This window comes from Carassius auratus, chromosome 35 (assembly GCF_003368295.1).
Source record: "Carassius auratus strain Wakin chromosome 35, ASM336829v1, whole genome shotgun sequence".
Lineage (NCBI taxonomy): Eukaryota > Metazoa > Chordata > Actinopteri > Cypriniformes > Cyprinidae > Carassius > Carassius auratus.
Window position 1 is genome coordinate 2,096,015 of NC_039277.1, and position 22,018 is coordinate 2,118,032.

The window sequence follows — 22,018 nt, forward strand, 5'->3', positions numbered from 1 at the left end:
AGAGCAGCACTGGAGCTGCGTGGACTTTTCTGTCTCGTTCTAGCGCAGTCAGGAACTGATCACAATCGAGTCGAGCGCTTTGCTCGGGTTACAGCTCGCCTATTCAATCTGGTCCCCATCCTGCCTTTGTTTCCACTCTTGCAAACAAAAACGCAGGGGATCAACAGTGAAATATTGAAAGCCTAGGGCATTTTTTTGTTGTTGTACATTCTCTAGAACAATTAAGTTACAATGTCCCGCTGTGGATTCATTAGAGGAAAAGCCAAAAGACTTCAAGGCATCTGAAGAATGTCTTCTTTGTGCATGTCTGGATAATCCAAACATACCAGAATATAACAGATATCAATCAATCAATCAATCAATCAATCAATCAATCAATCAATCAATCAATCAATCAATCAATAGGCCTACTTGATAACTAACTGATAAACTTGATAAATATTAATGAATGATTTAAACTTTTCACAATATTAAAGACTGACTGTGTTACAGTACTAAAATATAGTCAAAATAATGTCACAGTGCAAATAATTTTAATGTCTTACCAGTTTTCTTGATTTGTTTTCATGAAGAATAGCTAATAATTCATTATTTTCTTATATTTGGTTTCAAGGGGAAATATGACCTGAGTGTTTTTGATGAGACATACCCATGGAGTTTAATACACTAGTAATACGACTTCACATGGAAATAATTTGCATTAGACTTTGATTTATGTGTTCATATTTGTGACCCTGGAGCACAAAGATAGTCTTAAGTCGCTGAGGTATGTTTGTAGCAATAGCCAAAAATACATTGAATGGGACAACATTATTGATTTTTTATTGATTATTTTATTTCATAACAAAAATCTTTAGGATATTAAGTAAAGATCATGTTCCATCAAGATATTTTGTACATTACCTACCGTAAATATATTAAAACGTAATTTTTGATCAGTAATATGCATTGATAAGAACTTAATTTGGACAACTTTAAAGACCATTTTCTCAATATTTAGATTTTTTTTGCACCCTCAGATTCCAGATTTTCAAATAGTTGTATTTCGGCCAAATATTGTCCTAAAAAGCCATACATCAATGGAAAGATGATTTATTCAGGTTTTGGATGATGTATAAATCTCAATTTCAGAAAATCTATCATTATGACTGGTTTTGTGGTCCAGGGTTAAATTTGAAAGCACTTGAAAATTACTTTATTTTTGTTATTATTATTATTATTATCATCACAGATTTACCAGAGGTGCAGTAAATTTTAGCCTAGAAACAAGAGTACTTGAATATTGTCTAGAACAAAAGTGGCCTTGGAGTCAAAAATGTTGAGAACCACTGATAATTGCCACACAATTCATAAAGTTCATACATTTTTTCAGAATTATTTACGCACAAAAGACCCCCCTAAATCAATTGAAAATTCTTAAAAATGCAGTACTTTCATGTAGAGACACACAATGCTGCTATTCAGGTAGCAAACAGACTGTTTAACTTCCAAGCAACAAAATGACTTCTCACTTATTAATTTAACAGCACACTTGTTGTAAATATGGCAGATTAATCGGGATGGGACAACCCCTTTGACATCCTACTATAATGCATTTGAAAGATCCTGCAAGGAAATTTCATCTAAATATGTTTTCCTGGCAGTGGTGACTGAAGATTAGAGTCATATTATAAGCACTCTCAAACATACTGAAATATAGCGTATGAATATACACAGGTGGCCCTGTGATTGTGATCAGCAGCAGTCTTACCAGAGGGTGAGCAGGTCGTGCTGTGGCTGTAGGATACAGTCCGTTCTCTGGCGTCAGCAGCACTGAACGTGCCTTCTCACTGCCTGCAACAAAACATCACCAAAGCCATCACTCATTTACTACATTAATCATCCCTCTATCGTTCCAGCCTTTCTGGAATCATGCCAAGATATCAACAAAAAACTGGACTTCACAGTAATGTTGTCATTCCAGAAATAACTTGTCCAGTGAGTTATTTCAGTGAACAGCCGATGGAAGTTTGTCTGTGACTTTGTTGATACTGTACTAAATATGGTTTAAACATTAAATAATATCTCATGTGAGATGGGTCGCTGAATTTTTGGATATGTTTATGACACATGTGTAATTATGGTTATTTGTGTGCAATAGAAGTAATTTGGGGTTATTATTTGGATCAGGTAAAGTATTAAGAGAGGAGGACGTAAGGTCAGCAGTGCTGTGTTTATAATAGCTGCCCACACACTGGCTTAGGTTCAAAGGTCAAGATAGTGTGGCGGGTTTGAAATGCTAAATATGCCCTCTCACCGTTTGCCTACCACACACACACACACACACACACACACACAAACACAAACAGACGCACAAACAGACACACACACATGGACACACACACACACACACCATGTTTGCTATTTACATATAATAAATACCTGGCATTATCTGTCATGGATCTGTACTTGATTCCTAAAGGGATAGTTTATCCAAAATGAAAATTCAGTCATCATGTTGCCCATGTTATTAATCTTAATTTTAAGGTGTCTTGAGAATCTCAGAAAATTTTAATTTAAATATTTTTAATGAAACCTGAGAGAAAGTCCAGGTGTCCAAATCTTAGAAGAACAAAATAGGTCATAAAGGCATCTTAAAGCAAATCCATTAATCAAGGGGTTTTATCAAAGTCTTATGAAGAAAAATAGTCGCTTTATTTGATGATTAGATTTCATCTAGGTTTGTTTAGATAGACTAAAGTCTTACTAGATGAGGGTGAATAAATGTTGACAGAATTAATTTTTTTTTTTTTTTTTGGGTGAACTATCCCTTTAATGCTGTATGTGATCATCTCTAATGGAAGAGCTCTAATAAATAGCCCAGAATGGTGTTTGCTAGATCTATTCACCATGTTCTGTGTGTGTTCTAGAACATTCTCTCAAAGCCTGTTTGTTATCAGGTCAGAGGGTTTAGTACAGGCAGATCGGAACACTGCTGATTTTATTCTCTGTAGATGGTAAGTCTACATTGTTAATTCTGCTTTATATGTTTACTGCATTGAATAAAAGTATCATCTAAACTAACTAGTTTTATTTACAATATAAAAAATACAATGGTCCCACTTTATATTAGGTGGCCTTTACTACTATGTATTTACATAAAAAATAAGTACAATGTACTTATTGTGTTCCTATTGTATTGTAAAACACTTTTGCTGCTATTGAGGTGGGATAGGGGTAAGGTTAGGGAGAGGGCTGGAGGTATGGGTAAGTTTAAGGGTGGGTTAAGGTGTAAAGTATGTGTCAACAGTGTAATTATAAATGTAATTACAGAAATTAAATACAGATGTAATTACGTGTAGTTTTAAAAAAAATATAAGTACAATGTAAAAACATGTATGTACACAATAAGTACATTGTACTAAAGGATTAATTAAAATGTAAGTACAAAGTAGTTAAGGCCACTTAATATAAAGTGGGTCCAATACAATTAAGTAAAGAATAACAAATTAATAATAGGATTATAAAAATGTAATTTAAAATAGCTCTTTAAGGTAACTTTTTTTATTTTTTTATTTTTTTGGTACAGTTCACTCATTGAAGAATGTGCAGGATGTATAATATATATTTTTTATAATATGAATATGATAAACATATATTGCCCTGTTTCCGTTCCTTTTCTTTATCTGTTTCTTCTCTGCTTCCATTTTGTTATTTTTTTATTTTTAAGAAGAAGACACCATTTGTCACTGCAGTAGTTTATGTAAATGAGGAGCGGATGGTAAGAGACCAGTGCAGCTGTGCTGTTTTTATTTCTGGAAGGCTCTCTGAGTAATAACACAATAAGTCATTATTTTGAACGTCTGCTCTCAAATCCTCCCGGGAGGTTTGTACCTATGAGTTCAGAAACTGTAATTAAGACATGTTGTGCTTCAAGTGATTTTGTTCTGAACAAAAAGGTATGTGCTTGACATTTATATTTATATATATATATATATATATATATATATATATATATATATATATATATATATATATATATATATATATATATATTCAGAAAGTCCCCATTCAGAAAGTCAAGACTTGGGTTAAATGGGTTTTATATATATATATATATATATATATATATATATATATATATATATATATATATATATATATATATATATATATATATATATATGTGTTTGTGTGTGTGTGTGTGTGTGTGTGTGTGTGTGTGTGTGTGTGTTTATTATATAACAATCCTTTTAATTGACTGCTATTTATTAATGAATTAATACCATCTTGCAGTTTTGAAATAATCACCAGCATCCATGTACAGTTATGTTGTAGATTGATTTCCCCACTTGTGTAAGCTCCACAATAATCAGTGTAATTAACAATTTTGAGTTAATAAGTGGTAGAAGTGTTTACTTAAGGGTTTCCCGCCCATTTGCAGTCAGTGAATAGTTCCTCTTCAGGAACTTGAGCTGCGTCAAATGCGCTTTGGGGGAACGCGCCCAGCGTGAGCGACTCTGAATATTGTGTGTAATCAGTCCAATGGAAGAGCATGACATCACAGGCGGGGTGACGTAAGCGACCAAGCTGGCGTCAGCTTCACATCTTTCAGCAAGCGCTCTGTGTGTGAATGTCACTTGTTTGTCTTATGAGTCTTATTTACTGTTGTTTGTCCAGTTAGAGCTCCTAGACATGCCAAAGAGCAAGGAGAAAGTAAAGCATTCTGATGGCGATTCCAAATGGCGTTATGGGTTGTGTGTTCCTCCCTGCCCGCAATATATAACGGGTGGGGATGCACACAGCCTATGCGCGGTTTGCTGGGAGCGAAGCATGCTGAGTCGGCTCTCGAGGGGGCCGACTGTCCGCACTGTGAGCGAATGTCCATGCGGCTGCTTCATTCCTGGAGGGCCCGCTTCAAGGAGGGGGCCTTCGCCAACGTTCTCCGCGATGCTGGTCCCGGTTCTGCCGAGGCAGAATGGCGGCTGCACTCGTGGGGTTCGCAAGTGGAATTTGCAAACCCCATCCCGTGCCGCCAATATTCAATGGGGCCATTACGACAATAGTCGGCCCCAGGCAGGGTCTGATTATGGAACAGGAAGTGAAAACCCTATTAGAGAAGGAGGCCATCGAGGTGGTCCCTCTTCAGGACAGGGAGTCCGGATTTTACAGCCGGTATTTCATAGTTCCAAAGAAGGATGGGGGGTTGCGTCCGATTATAGACTTGAGGGTCTTAAATCGTTCAGTTATGAGATTGAATGCTCACAATCAAGCATGTTGTAGTTCAGATCAGGTCCGAGGACTGGTTTGTCAAAATTGATCTCAAAGACGCATACTTCCACATATCCATCCTTACACAATACAGGAAGTTTCTGAGGTTCGCGTTTGAGGGCGAAGCTTACCAATATCGAGTGCTTCCCTTCGGCCTTGCACTCTCATCCCGCACGTTCACAAAATGTGTGGACACGGCTCTGGTCCCCCTGTGCATGCAGGGCATCCGCATTCTCAACTACATCGATGACTGGTTGATTTTAGCTCAGTCAGAGCAGGTTGCGGCTCGGTATCGAGATGTCGTTCTCGCACATTTGGGGGAGCTGGGTTTGAGACTGAACGGCAAGAAGATTGTACTTTCTCCGGTTCAGAGAACTACCTATCTAGGCGTAGTATGGGATTCGACCACGATGCAGGCACGATTGTCCCCTGCTCGTATCGAGTCGATCCTCGTCTCAGTCGAGAGAGTCAGAGAAGGCCAGTCACTTACTGTCAAACTATTTCAGAGATTGTTGGGTCTGATGGCAGCTGTGTCCAACGTGATACCTCTTGGCCTGCTGTACATGAGACCCCTACAGTGGTAGCTCAAGACTAAGGGATTTTCCCCGAGGGGCAATCTACTTCGCACTATCAAGGTCATGCGGCACTGTCTCCGTGCCTTAGACATGTGGAAGAAACCTTGGTTCTTGAATCAGGGCCCGGTGCTGGGAGCTCCTTGTCACCGTGTAATACTAGCGACGGACACATCTCTCACCGGCTGGGGTGCAGCCATGAGTGGCCACCCTGCCCGTGGTCTGTGGAGCAGTTGCCATCTAACATGGCATTTCAATTGTCTAGAAATGCTAGCAGTTTATCGTGCATTGAAGCACTTCCTCCCAGACCTAAGGGGACCATGTGTCGGTGGTCTCTTACATCAACCACCAGGGAGGTCTGTGTTTGCACCCTTTGTACAAGCTGGCGCACCAGATCCTAGTGTGGTCCCAGAGCAAATTCCTCTCATTAAGATCAGTATATATTCCTGGTAAACAAAATATGGGACCAGAAATACTGTTGAGGCAGGGGCAGAGGCCTGGGGAATGGAGACTTGGAGAGTATTTGGCAGGGCTCAAGTAGACCTATTTGCAACTCAAGAGACATCACAGTGTCCCTTTTGGTTCTGTCTAGTTCATCCAGCTCCTCTGGGACTGGACGCTATGGTACAGACCTGGCCGAGGCTTCGTCTGTACACCTTTCCCCCTATTGCTCTGCTCCCGGGAGTTCTGGCAAAAGTACGCCTGGATGGGGTCCGTCTGTTAGTACTTGGTTGTGGTGTTAGAGGCAATGTGCAAACTTACATTTGAACCTATTCAAGATATTTCAGACAGACATCTCACACTTAAAACCTCCTTTCTGTTGGCTATCACCTCTCTGTGGAGAGTAGGAGATGTTCAGGCCCTCTCCGTGGCCCCCACTTATCTTGAGTTTGTACCTGGCATGACTAAAGCGTTCATATACCCTCGAGTGGGATATGTTCCCAAGGTTCCCTCTGTTACACCACGACATGTAGTGCTGCAGGCCTTCTGTCCTCCTCCCTTTCGGGAGCCCGACCAAGCGAAGCTAAATTGTATGTGTCCAGTTCAAGCGCTGGACGCATACATCCACAGAGCTGCCCTGTGGAGAAAAACTGACCAATTGCTTGTATGCTATGGTCCCCCCAAGAGGGGTTCTCCTTCTTCTCATCAGACTATTAGTCGTTGGATAGTCGAGGCTATCAACGCCATCTATGAGTCCTCTGGTCGTCCCCCACTGTCGGGAGCCAAGGCTCACTCTACTCGGGATATGGCGGCCTCCAAGGCCTTCCTAGCAGGTTTATCCATGCTGGACATCTGCAATGCTGCAGGGTGGTCCACGCCCTCTACGTTTGTTAAATTCTATGGCCTAGACATGCCAGTCACTCCAGGCACTTCTGTCCTCCTGTCCTAAGCTGTGCTCTTCGGATACACACTAGGCAGGGGTTTGGTAGTCTGGCGGCGTTGGTACTCGTTCCCCAAAGCACATTTGACGCAGCTCGAGTTCCTGAAGAGGAACGTCCCTAGGTTACTTATGTAACCCTAGTTCCTCGAGGGAACGAGGCGCTGCGTCTCGGAGCTTTACCCCGGCACCCCTGCCTGCGCTTGCTGGTACTTGAAGCTGACGCCAGCTGCGCGGCACGTGCTTTTATAGCTTCCTGGTCGCTTACGTCACCCCGCCTGTGACGTCACGCTCTTCCATTGGACTGATTACACACAATATTCAGAGTCACTCACGCTGGGCGCGTTCCCCCAAAGCGCATTTGACGCAGCGTCTCGTTCCTTCGAGGAACTAGGGTTACATATGTAACCTAGAGACATTTTTTATTTTGACATGATTACCACCCTGCTCTTTAGATACAATGCAATATGAATTTTGGTGCTTATTAGAGTATGAAGTGATTAGTTTAGCTAAATGCTAATGTCAGAATCTAGTCAGGTTTCCAGTAAAAAAAAAACAAAAAAACAAACAAAACTTTTAAACATCCTTGAAACAAGATTATTGTTACCGATAAGCACAATTGTATAAGACATTACCGCTTGTTGTAGAGAATAAAATAATATTTAATATCTGTATTTAATTACATCATTGTGCAAAAGGTTGGGGTCAGTATGATTTCATTTTATTTTTTAATGAAATGTAAACATTCATCAAGCAAAGATGTTACATTGATCAAAAGTTAAAGACTTTTAAATTGTTGCAATTGTTTTTTTTTAACTTCTTTTAAACTTTCTATTCATCAAATAATCCTGAAGAGAAAAGTTTCTTGAGCAGTAAATCATCATATTTTCACAATCATTTCTGAAGATCATGCGACACTGAAGACTGGAGGAATGATGCTGAAAATGCAGCTGCACATCACAGAAATAAATTACATTTATTTAAATTAAATTTATGCATTAAGCAGATGTTTTTATCCAAAGCGACTTATTCAGGCTATCAATTTTTACCCATCATGTGATCCCGGGGAATCAAATTCTCAACCTTGCGCTTCATAGCATAAATGCTCAATATTGCATTTTTTATTTATATAATAATGTGCCTTGGTGAGAAAAAAAATAAAAGAAATAAAAGAAATAAAAAATCTTAGCGACCCCATACTTTGGAATGTTAGTGTATACTGTAAACAGTTTTTATAGTAGGTAAATGTATCTGGTCTTAACAATATCTAGATATTTTTACTGGAAACCAAGACAAATATACTCCTCTGGAATATGACACCACTTCAGCTTTCTCCGTGGTTTCTAAACCTAGCGATATGATCACTCTCACAAACCTGTAGCATATTCAGACCTCCTCAGTGGATGTCAGCCTTTAACTGTGGTTAAACTTGCTGTACATGCAATCTGTGAAGCGGGGCGGATACATTCATCAGCACATCTCATTCATGTCTTGAGAGACGAGCTTAAGACACAGACCCTACTGGAGTTAGTGCTGCCCAGAAATGAGGGAAGGATGATATTACAGATAGGGAAAGTGCTAGTAATGTCCCAATGATGAGAAATTAGTTAGAGAAAGAACCAGAGCATAGACACAGGAGAGTAGGCACATTGGAAAAAAATGCTGTTTATTGGACTAAGTATACCATACAAAGGAAAAAATTAATAACTGAAAGCCAATGTTACAGCAGTGCTGCTGGCAGTCCATACTGGAGAGAGTGGGTGAGAGAGAGAAAAATGATATGATACAGAAAGAGAATGTTATCATCATTAAAAAAAAGGTAAGCAAAGTGGAACAATTAAAAATTACACTTCAGGATTACAAAAATACAGCAGATTCTCAATGAAGAAGCAGAGCAGTACTTTCATGGCAGATCAGAGCTCATATGGCAGCCACACCATCATATTAAAGTCCAAAACTGAATTAGAGCTGTTTGGCAGTTTGAGGCTGAAAGATCCTGATAGACAACACTGGCACTAGCTTTACTCCGGAGCATACATGTTTGATGGAGCTGGTGATCCTACATTGTGTAAACAGATTCGAACATGAAATTCTTAACCTTTAAAGACCCCATGAATGAAAAAACAAGCCCATGCCTGTTAGCTGCAAGGCCATCTATACGCAAGTGTACTCCTGAAGGTAAAAATAAAATAATAATAATAATAATAAAAACAAAATTACTGAAGATTGTCTTGTTCACATGAGCTTTTTCTCCTAGTAAAATAATCATAATTGAGAGTACACCTCCGCCAAAATACCACCTGCAATGGCACGTAGCAAATTAAAGCAATAATCCACAAGAAGCCGTGGTTTACAGTAAATTTATAACAGCTAAGGGGTATTGTTAGGCACACCGCGAAGTGGAGTTTTTATAAAATCACTGTAAATTACGGCTTCACAGGGCTAATTGCTTTTATAAAACGGTTATTCCATATACGTAGTATAGTTTCACAAACAAAGCAAAAAAAGTGTAATGAAATTAATTAAAACATTATTCTTCCACCAAACAGTGTAGTTCCTCAGAAACTGCAACAAAGTGGTTGCCAAGCAACACATAAAAGTAAACAAAAGGTGTTTGCTTGTAGAATAATTTACAACAGCTTCAACTTGGCTCAACCAATCAGAATCAAGGACTTATTCGTTTTATAAAAATTAATATACTTGAGATCTCTGTTAGCCATTCACATCAATGGTAGTTACTCGGCTGACGCACGTTCAGAAGTATGCGACCTGCAGAGTACCATCTTTGCTCATTGGATTTCAGTTCTGACATGAATACTTATAAATGCTAAGTGACTAATTGTTCTGCAGGAAATTCAACACAGTCTCATTAGAATTCACTTCACAATGCTCCTAGATTTTCGTATGAATCAAATGTTAAATATTTATACAAAATCACCAAATAGTAACATTTCCTCATGACATTGGGTAGATGGTGCAGTTATAGCATTTAATTTCCAAAACTAAACAGTCGGAACAGACTCTTTGGTTTTGGTGGGCTGTGATGTTAGCTAACTTCCTGCCCAACTTCCTGTTTCAGAAGGAAATGCCAACTCCTGAAAGGAGACTGTACTCCTCAAACCATTTCATGGGGTCTTTAAGCCTGAAAAGGTGACTTTTGTTTTGGCACTGATTACAGATTCATTTCACGACCTTCATACACACACACACACACATATATATATATATATATATATATATATAAAAAGAGAAAACGAAAAAAATGGAAACATCATAATTAGCCTAAATATTGTAATATCTAAATTAACCGTGTTTTTCTTTTTCTTTTCTTTTTTTATAAAATAATAAAAGAAAAGAATGAATTAATGAAGAAATAATGAATTACAAAAAAATCTCTATAGCACGTCAAAGAATAATGCATGTCATTGGCCTTTAAACATAAACTAGGTCTGCATATTTAACTTTATTTATTTAGGCTATTACTGTTTTAATATTTTAATTGTAAAAAAAAAAAAAGAAAAAAAATTCTACATTTATCTTAAAATGTACTTCATGCTGTCAGTTATTATTATTATTTTTTTTTTTTACAATTTCAGAATTCATATCTTTGTTCATTGTAGATATAAGGTAAACTGGCTTTTAATTTCCTCATCTGAGCATCATTCGTTCAAAAAAAGAATGTATTATGGCACTAAAACAAGTTCTTCTTTAGTGTGGCAAGACTTAGAAAAATGAATACAGAAACAGCAAGGTAGCTGTTATTAGTGAAAGAAGAATAATTTACTTATAAATACCTAAGATATGTCCTTTGTGACCACATGGAGAAGCCTTTATTGGTATGGTATTTAAGTGTGAATATGCTAACAATAAGCATATATTAAAACATTTTCAGATTTCAACTATAGAAATAAATGTGGAATAAACACTCATTTTGAGTGCAATATATGTACATTCTTTATCTACAGCTATATTATGAATAATAAGCAGTAGTGAACTATTCATGTATATGTATCTCATTCTTAATATTTTTCTCTCACAGAAATACTAAACTTGTTATTTAACATTTAAGTAAAGCCTAAGATGATGCATGCTTTGAATTTGAGGGTCAATTCATAATTTTAATTAAAGGTTGGTTTGCTGGTACAATTTTTGTACAAATGGTAGAGAATTGTGCATTGCATTTGCAGAAAAATAGCAAATAGATCCAAATATATTTAGCACCTTGTTTACCTCCATAGTGCATGTAATCTATAGTCACACCAGTGCTTTTCATTCTCTCAGAGCTGTATTTGCACACATGGCAGTACTCAGCCGATTGTTTTGTGGTCTTAGCGGTTCTTTGAAAGATTCTGCTGATCTGATAGCAGTCAAAGTGTCTTTTTAATATTCTTAATTAAGTTTAGAACATGAAAATGCTAAAAATCCTATTATATAGAGGCACAGAAGGGCAAATGTCTTTCAATAAGACCAGTTTGCATAATGAAGTAAACATATGTACATTGTCTTCATATTTGTTGTGAAAAATAAATCTAAATCTGTAAACAATAAATAACTTGGACAACCGTTGAATATGGTAATTTGAAGGCTTCGTAAGACTACTGAACAACATAATAGTGGTCAAGCATCTTTATGCTGAATGGATCAACTATGTGTTTCCATATTATATGAAACATCAAATGGGATAGACATTTATGGACAATATCTTTTTAAAATCTATGCTACACCATTGAATGAAGTTCTATTAAATTATCTAACCTAATATTAGAGAAGTCTTATATTTATTTTTTGTACATTTACACATTATTTATTGGCTTTGTCATCTGTGTTCCATCGCAGAGGATAATCAAATGAAGGATGTTTTGATGGAGTACAAACATTTTCACAGACACTCTTAAAAATGATGGTTCCAAAAGGGGATTTTTGCAGTGATGCAATAGAAGAACCATTTTGGTTTCTTAAAAGAACTGTTTTTAATTCTAAGAACCTTTTTTTTTCACTACAAGAATCTTTCATACAATAGAAAGTTTCCATGGATGTTTTTAAGGGTGTATGTTTTGCTGTCTGTCAGCATCTTCTCCTAGATGTTGCCTCAATATGCTATTCGAGTCGTACAACCTTTACACCAAAATAACCAAACAATCTGTGTAAAATAGGTCTGAAAGAGTGAGGAGCGAAATTTTCTCATGTCACAGAGGTGGAGGTGCTGTTAGTAACAGGGTGAGATTTGTTTTTAAGGAAGGCAGAGCCTTGGTGAATGTGCTCCAGGAAAGAGAAGTTGCGGCAGAAAGGTCACATGACAGCACAGCACTTGCAGCGTTTTTTCTTTTCAATACCTGTGGGTGGCAGTTCCTTGGTCGAGCTTTCATCTTTGCCTTCTGAAGACAGTTCGCTGGTCTCTGACAGAGGCCGGCCCGACACGAGGTCTGCTGCGTTGCCGTCGATGTTGGAGATATCAGTGACGGTCTTCTCCCGAAGAGATTTCTCATCGTCTTCGTCGATGAGGACGATCTCGGCTTTGATGGTGCCATCGAAGCCAAGCAGCTTCTTGGATTCCTCCTCGTCCTCTACACTGTGGTAGCCCATGAAGATCATGGTCACTGGTTTGTCGGCTGAGGCTTGAGGAGTCTCCATGACCTCAACTTCGTAGCCTTTCTGAGCAGATTGTTTTTGATCTTGCTTGGCCTCCATGGAGCTCAACTGTCCTCCCATTGGTTGGGGCTCAGCCGGTGTGACAGTGACCACTGCGCTGTCACTTCGTGGTTTGGTCTTGCCGACTTGCTGCATGAGCTCGTTCACCTCGCCAGGACTCCAGGGGTGCGTGCCGTTCTCCAGTGTAGTAGATCCCCCAGAACGCACTTCATAGATCACTTTGCGACCGTCGTCGTAGACTTTGACGCCCCTCTGGTGAGCGTCCTGTGGGCTGACTGCTGAGGCCGAGAGGATCTTGGTGGCACCTGTTTTCCGGTCCTTCTCGACATTGATCTCCATGGCGTATAATGCTTAGGGAAGAGTGCAGATGATTGTGGGTTAATGTCTACTCAGTGTGGCCTATCATGCATTACTGAAATGTGGCATGCTAGTTATTAATGGGTTTTTCAATGATGTCACTATGTGCATGCAATATTTGAACAGTTTCATAAATTGGTATTAAATTCAGAGCCAAAAAAGCTAATTCAACCTACCCTTTGCACTGTTATTACGCTGTTGCCAGTAACCGCTGTATGCTGATGTAAGCTTAGCTGATGAATCACTCTTGCACTTTTCTTGATTTTATGGAAATGCACCATTACTCTTATATTATGATTGACAGATTATAATCTTTGGAGTTATTAATAAAAGCATCCATTGAAAGGAAAATTGCTTGGTAAAATACAAAACCCCCCAGAGTTATTTGTGAGGCAGCTAATTTGATTAATTTAAATGAGTAGTTCTACAGTGGAGGCTTGCAATCTATAAACTGGTTGCAGGAAAAAAAGAAAAGAAAAGAATACTAAATGCAAATAATGAAAATGCAACTAACCATAAAATTAGTTAGTACAGTTAAGAAAAAAAACTATTTTGAATAATAAGTGTGTTAAATTATTTTGCAAGTGCTCTTGTAGTGCTCTTAAAATCTTAAAAGCATATAAAAACTGCACTTGCAGATAATATAACATTAATGAAATACTTAAATATAAGAGGCACTTAAATAGAAGTTGATATGTTAAATGTACTGTACTATTTTGCAAGTTCATCTTAACAAATGATTAATTACACATATATTGATATAATAAATGCCATAGAAATTAAATTAAATAATATGTTTGCTCATCAAATGTTGTCATTACATTTATTGCATATAAAAATTAACTTAAGTCTTACTAAGTGGGTCAAAAACAGCCTACTAATGATAAGCTAACTGCATTTAATATAAATTTACACTATAATACATTTTCTTTTAATTAACATTAAATTCAGTTTGCACTTATTTGCATAGTGATGAAAACATTCCATTCGGTTTGCACTTATTATATTCTTTTAAAGTATATTATTTCCATAAGTACTCTTTTAAAATCATGCTTAAATGTACATATTTGCTTATTTTGGTGCAAAGGCATTATTCACTTGGTCAGACTATATTGGCCCAGTGATGGATGGTAAATCACATTTCTGCTGTTATTAATGCATTTGCAACATTGTACATTTTGCTGTTTAGCCAATGTAATGCCAATGGCATTTGTCTATTGATGGGCCAACTCTGTTCAGATTAATATGAATAAAGTTTGATGCTTAATTTTAAGGACATTTTGTATGGTAACTATTTGTTGCATTTTCACAACTCGATTTCCAATTTAGCCTCAAATCAAATTTGAGAGATTAAACCATTTGATAACCACTGATCTAAACCTTTTATATATAAGAAAAAAAGTATGTGAACAGATAAACAAGTATACCTTGTCACTATTTGTATTGATCTGCAACATTTTTTCTATTCATTTCCATACTATTTCTAGAGTGAGATATGAACAAGACATGCAATGAATGTTCATGGTGGTGAACTTTTTCACTCATCACATCACAAGTCTACTGTAAGCTGAACTTTATCTCTGAAATGGCCATTAGCACCTGCTCAACAAAAGCAGGTGCCACAGCTTTCCAAAGGCCTCAGCGTTTATCCATTTTAAGCCTTTGAGATGTTGGTGACCAGTTACCCTACTGTGTATAGATTGTGAAATACACCATGTTGTGCATTCATTCTCACAAATGCACTGCGGTGAGTAACTGCGCCATCTGGAATCTACATTACTGTACCCTCTTTTGGCCGTGGCCCAAATCCGTGACCACCCCAGCCCCTCCCACATCCCCATCAAGCACCTACCAGATTTTCTTGGCAGTTGTTGATCCCCTGAAGCTGTGACGGGAGACTGGGAGTTCAGCTCTGGGAGGTTCTGGGAACAGTTGTAATTCACCGCATCTGTCCGGTGGAGAGCAGAAGATAAACTAAAACTAGTTTCCTGTGTTCAAAAGCCCACCAAATTTGCTTCCTCCCCATCCAACTCCCCCCCCCCCCATACTAAACTGTGTTTCTATCTCTCCCTCGCTCTATTTTCCATGCAGCTACTTATTTGCTTAGACAGCAAAAGCAACGCGAGTGAATTAGAGCAAAACAATGGTCAGCTCTGGGTTATAGGGATTCCCTGTGAATAGGTGGATCAGGGTAAACAAAGTGCAGAGTCATTGGCATATATATGGAGTTCAATAGTCTAGCTGAGGTAAGAGGGAAATGGTCCAAGAGGCTAATGAACCCTCTGTTTTAGTGATTGACTACCATCGCGCTGGTACCTTGGAAGTCACATCCAGTGGTTTGTAGAAATGATCATGAACTTGGTCTGAATGGTCTATGTTGTATTCAGGCTGATTTTAGCACAGGACAAAACAAAAAAGTCTAGAACAACAATGACTTCCATACCTCCATCTTGCTTTTGAAGACTCTGTAGACAGAAAAAAAGCAACATGATTAGAAAAGATCATATTGCTGTAATTTCTTTTGCTTTGCTACATTTTAATCCATTTGATTTAATAAATAGTTGCATTTCAGTTATATTAATTCAATTAAAGCTGAAGTGTGTAATTTCTGCACAACTTTTTTTTTTTTTTACCAAAGCACTGAAAAAATAATGATTGTTCCCCTTGAGGAACTCGAGCTGTGTTGAATACTTTGGGAACGCCCCAGCCAAGACACCATACTGAAGCATGTGTGAAATCAATCTAATAGCGAAGCGAGATGTCACGAGCGGAGCGGAGAGGTGAGCAACCAGGAAGAATAAAGGTGCATCCAGCAAGCACACGTCAGCTTTTGCTCTTCAGCAACCGCGTCTTTGGTGTGTGTTTGTGAATGTATGTAAGGCACTCAGTCAGTCAGAAACACTCTGTTAGCAGGTGAAAAAATGCCAAATTTTAAATCCAAATCAAATGTGGTGAGCAGATGGCGTTTCAAGTCATGTATTCCTCCCCGGCCACGTTATTTCTCGGGTAGGGATATACACAATTTGTGCATTGTCTGTTTAGGTGCAGAGCATGCAATGGCAATCTGCTTGTCATGACTGTGAGCTTCTCCCGTTTAGCGGTCTTCGATGAAAGCGGCCAGGCTCGCAATCGTGCTAGGTCCAGCTCCGCTGTTGCTGAAGCACAGTGGTGGATGTTATCATGGGGATTGCAAGTGGATTTAGTAGAGGGATCCGAAATGGGCTTGTCCTTATCTCAGTCTTTACCCACTAGATCCATAGCCCCCTCTCAGGGATCTGATGCCCACCCCTCAGATTAATCTACTGCACACCTCGGTATACGGTGCACAATTCTCTTCAGTGGCTTTGGTGAGACTTACTGATACCCCTGCCACCCCTGGTGCTTCAGGGCTCAGTAGGCCACCATGAGCAAAATTCTCAGCTGCCACCCAGCGACGGCATCTCAGTCAGGGAGCAGCCATCCTGTAGAGACAAGAGCTGAGGCTCGGGGAATAGAGACTCCACCCAGAAGTGGTGAAGCTCCTTTGGGGGGAGTTTGACCAGGAGGAAGTAGATCTATTTGTGTCGAAGGAAGCAACACTGTCTGCTCTGGTATTGGTCAAGCTCCACTTGGACTGGATGCTATGGTGCAGATATGGCCGAGGCTTTGTCTATATGTAGTTCCCCCAATCGCTCTGCTCCCAGGAGTCCTGGAGAGAGTACACCAGTACAGGGTCCATCTTTTGCTAGTAGCCCCGTTCTGGCCAGCCTGAGTATGGTCCTCAGACCTGGTGTCCCTCCTCGATGGCTCTCCATGGGAGATTCTGATCAGGAGGGACCTCCTCTCTCAGACGGGGGCACCATTTTTCACCCCCACCAGTTTTGGGTGTGGCCCCTGGACTGAGGCTGTCAAGACCATACTCCAGTCCAGAGCTACTGCCAAAAGGAAACTGTATGCTTTGAAGTGGAAACTTTTCACCTCTTGGTGCAAACAGCAACTTAAAGACCCAGTCAACTGCCCAGTTGGTTCAGTTCTGGATTTCAGGATTATCCCCCTCCACTTTGAAGGTTTATATGGCGGCCATAGCTGCTTACTATACCCTTCAGGGTGGTCAGTCAGTGGGAAGACACCCGATAGTTACACATTTACTCCATGGCATCCGGAGGCTTAGGCCAGTACAGTGCACCAAGGTGCCCTCTTGGGATCTGGCAGTGGTTCTGGAGGCTCTGTGTAAAGCTACATTTGAACTAGGGCAGTCACGATATTAGATTTTCCAAACCATGGTTATTGTGTCCAAAATAATTCACTATATTGATATATAACAATACCTATAGAAACCTTAGAGAATCAGATGAACAATTTTTTACTTTTATTTAGTTTTTATTTTTACACAATGAACATAAAGATACTGATAAACACAGGGCACATGCATTTTCACTTCTTCTTCAGGTCACAGCTGAGTCAGGAGACACTCAATCTGCTGAGACACTTACGTTCCCAGAGCTGCCCATTGGCATAAAGGTTTCAATTACTTGTTTACTTTGGTCCACCTAAGACAGGGGTTTTAGCGACCAAGCACACTATGAGTCAGCGTGTAGTTGAGACTATCACACTGGCCTATGAGTCCTCTGGTCTCCAGTCACCCATGGGGGTCAGAGTGCATTCGACCAGGGGTATGGCAGCCCCCAAGGCCTTATCAGAGGGCGTGGCCCTTCAGGATGTTTGTGCTTGCGCAGGCTGGTCCTCTACACACACACATTCATCTGTTTCTACACTTTGAACCTGACATCTACTCCAGAGTCCCAAGTCCTTTCGTCTTTATGTGCTCCCCAGAAATACACAGGACAGCGACTTACTCATATGGCACAGAGGGTATTCTCGTTCCCAAAGCGTTTGACGCAGCTTGAGTTCCTAAAGGGGAACATCTCGAGGTTACCCATGTAACCATGGTTCCCCCGAAGGGAACGAGACGCTGAGTCTCCCTGCCATTCTCCCTTCATCCCCGCAGGCACTCGCTTCCGCAGAAGCTAACATGTGCACTTGCCGGCTGCTCATTTATGCTTCCTGGTTGCTCACGTCACCCCACTTGTGACGTCTTGCTTCGCTATTGGACTGATTTCACACATGCTTCAGTAGGGTGTCTCGCCGGGGGCATTCCCAAAACTTTTGATGCAGCATCTCGTTCCCTTTGGGAAACCATGGTTGCATACATAAACTCATGATGTTTTCAAACATGTTTCCAGAATGACTCCCAATCTGATATTGAATGAATAAATTACACACTTCACAATTAAGTAAAAAAAAAATTTAAATGTCTGCACGCCATAATGTTGGACAACAAAATATCAAACTCTAGAAGTGGTTTCTGTGAACAAATGATAAGTAATTTGGACTTTTCTAAGACATATTTGTTATAACTTTCTGTGGATGCACGGAGAAAATGTTATTTATAATGTCATAATTGCGAGTGGGAAATTATAGTCTTGGTGAATACAATGGAAGTAGTGTATGTAGTTGGTGGTAAATTATTGAAATGTTTTTCTTTTCTTTTATAATACAACTAAATAAGTTGTATGAACAAAATTAACATAAAAAGCACACTTGCTATCCTTTGTCATAAAGTTTAAAACCTTTATGTATCTTTATTAAGTAAAGAAAGCAAATGTAAATTCAGCATCTTGATTAAACACAGTGATTTAAGTACACCTGGCAGTGTAATAATAACTTTGCAACTCACAAATATAAAATGCCTAAGGAAGACTTGAACACACCATTAGTAACAGTTCTATTTAATCAGTTAACACATATATGTCCTGTCTTCTATTATAACAAAAGCCACTTACTTTGATATTTTGTCTAATGCAATGACATTTAGACATTTTAACTGTGGATGTCCATACTCAGTCTCGAGGATCACATACCTTCTGTAGATCTTCAATAGATCTCTCTGTTTCCCGCAGTCGCTCTCTGAGAACTCGCTCTTTAGCTGAAATCTGTGATTCTTCGTTCTCCAAAAGACAGATTTCTGATTCCAATCTACAAAAACACAATTGATTTATTTGTATACAGTACATACAATACGATTATTTATAAAATGCTATATAAATTCCTCAGAAATACAGCGACTGCTTCACATGAGAAAAACTAAATATAGTATTTAAATCTTACTGACCCTAAACATTTGAACAGTAATGTACTGTATTTACACATAACACAAATTTTGATCGGTCCCAAACACAAAGCTATTATATGGTTTCAGAATACCTGTAATATAACGCTACACTTTTTTTTTTTTTTTTTTTTTTTTTTTCAGGTGTACAGATGTGCTGCCCATTGACATAAATTCTGTAAATGAAGGAGACATATCCCTTCAGTGTCAATTAAGCCATGCATATTCCACTTTTCCCAGCGGACTCCTTTCTCACTCATTCTGAATGCTGGCAGCCAATGAGGAAGCTGCCGGTGGAGGAACCCGCGCTGCCTCCGCCCATGAGAATTTCCTGCTATTGTTTGGATCACTGAGGTTACGTGGTCTGCAATAACAAAAGAGCAGGAACCTTCCCACGATTCCTGATAAAAATTCCTTCTACAAAGTGACATGTGCCATCTATATGTATACAGACATAATGGATTGCAATGAACGCACCAACATATGGCACTGTCTGAGCTTTTCTTTGATCAAATTCAAGGAACCCCATTTGGTTTTTTAGCTTTTGTGAAACTTTTTTGTTAAAAGAGATGTTTGGCAGAATTCCCAAGCTCCCAAACACCAAAAGAGATAAACAACATCACATAAGATAATATGAAAATATATTTTGTTTGTTTTGGAACTTGACATTCCCTAGATACTGTTTGATTATGTTTTATGGAAAAGAGCAGCTTAGACATTCTGTAAAGCATCTATTTTTAATTTCATGAAGGAAAGAAAGAAAAGGGGTTGAAACAACACATCCCTTGTGAAACACGTACACTTTAGCAATAGATTACTTATTATGGAAAAAGACACTTTTTTTTAAAAAAGTATACTTAACTGGATTTTAATTGCAATTAAAGAAAATGTATTTTACATGTAAATTACGTAGTTTAAATTTATATTAAATGCAATTTAATGAACTTTAGAGTGCTTTTTCTGCCCCACTAGTATGTCTTTATGTAGTTTCATATTTACATCTATTGTCTTTGAAATGTGTGTTTGTGTGTGTGTGTGTGTGTGTGTGTGTATACAGTATATATTTCAACTTAAAATGTAATATTGAAAAACATACTATTGTTAAAATCAAGTGCTTAACATGTGCTTTAGTATGATAGTCAATACACCAGAATAAGTGTAATACTTTAAAGCAGGACAAAAAGATGATCAAAACAATGATTATTGATACAGTACTTTAACGTAAAACATGTAATTTGACATTATTGCAAAGAGCACTGTAAAAAGTGTAGTCTAGTTCAGGATCTCTGTTAATGTACACTTAAGTGGCCTTTTTATTTTTATTATTATCATATTATCTGCAAGTACAGTTTTTTATTTTTATTTTTTTACATACTTTTAAGATTTGAAGCCCACTACAAGTGAACATTCAATACAATTAAGCACAATTCTTTTCCACAAGGTTGAGTTTAATCGTTGTAAAACTCTAAACTATTTCTAAACTATTTCTTCATCATCTGTGGGCAACAAGTACAACTGTGTGTTTTAATCCTAGCTTGGTAATGAAGGGTTGCCTGCAGAAGAATGTATTTATGCTGTATTTGTGCAAGCCTAATTAGTGATCAGTGGAGAACAATTAGTTGGAGGCATCTGCCGATGAGTTTCAACTACACACACACGTTCAAGTGTGCAGACCCCCCCCCCCCCCACACACACACCAGGAGGTCAAGGATATGTTTCCAGGCTCACAGCATGATTAAGAGCTCAAAAGAGAGGAAACACACCAGCAACAAATTATACCAGTTGACAATCGAGCAGAAGAGAAAGTGATTTCACAAATACCATCAATGTGAACACACACACTTCATTTGTAACCTGTGACTACATATGGTAAACACAACTATTGGTAAGAATTTATTTTGATTTACATTCTTCTAACTATAAGTAACTTTAAGTAACTACTCAGCTATGGATACAAATATGGACATTTGTTATGGATACATAAAACCAAAAGACCCAATTCTTCAAGGCCATCTCCTGGAGGAATCATGGTATAGCATGTTTCAAGATCAGCGAGGGAAAGAGGAACTTTAGACAGGCTTGTCAGACAGGAACCAATTACACACACACACACACACACACACACACACACACACACACACACACACACACACTGTGTTTATAACCCCAAACCCCTGAGAAAATAATCCTGCATAAACCTTTCCTGAGATGTAGCTACTGCTCCATGCGGCAACTAAACGTGTTCCTTATTCCCTTGTGACTATGTTATGCTTTAAATATATTCATCAACTGTGTTTTTCTGAAAGTATATATTGCGGTATGAAATTGGTGAATCATGTCCATAGCTCTCACAAGACAGACACAGCTCACACTAAATAAGTACAAAGATTCATTATTTCAATTTAGGAAAAGAAGAAACCAGAAATCAGACCCACAGTAACATCAACATCCATAACTATTAATTGAGTGTTTCCGTGAGCTATAAAAGTTGTGATTGTGCACACTAGGCCCTTTCACTAGTTTTTTTTTTTTTTTTTAACAACTGATAATGCAGTACTTACATTTATCAGACACTTTTATCCAAAGTGACTAACAGTGCATTTTTTTAACCAGTATGTGAGTTCCCTGGGAATTAAACCCATGACCTTTTGCACTGCTAACACA

The 22,018-nt window shown here is 38.6% G+C and overlaps 1 protein-coding gene and 1 long non-coding RNA gene across 5 annotated transcripts in view; one reads left to right on the forward strand and one right to left on the reverse strand.

Moving 5' to 3' along the window:
* The window catches only part of palm2akap2 (PALM2 and AKAP2 fusion), an 86,593-nt gene that overhangs the window by 33,909 nt on the left and 30,666 nt on the right, over positions 1–22,018 (reverse strand). For 3 of the 4 annotated variants that reach the window (XM_026219289.1, XM_026219288.1, XM_026219287.1), the window contains exons 5-9: positions 19,107–19,221; positions 15,650–15,671; positions 15,059–15,154; positions 12,534–13,199; positions 1,751–1,833 (exon numbers count right to left, since the gene is read on the reverse strand). In XM_026219289.1, the coding sequence (XP_026075074.1) occupies positions 1,751–1,833; positions 12,534–13,199; positions 15,059–15,154; positions 15,650–15,671; positions 19,107–19,221 (982 nt within the window). The remainder of the gene's footprint in view (positions 1–1,750; positions 1,834–12,533; positions 13,200–15,058; positions 15,155–15,649; positions 15,672–19,106; positions 19,222–22,018) is intronic. The other variant, XM_026219290.1, reaches the window with a different exon arrangement.
* Positions 1,857–20,196, forward strand: LOC113054023 (uncharacterized). Its single transcript, XR_003277344.1, has 2 exons — positions 1,857–2,996; positions 19,499–20,196. It is a non-coding gene; the product is annotated as an uncharacterized LOC113054023 (long non-coding RNA).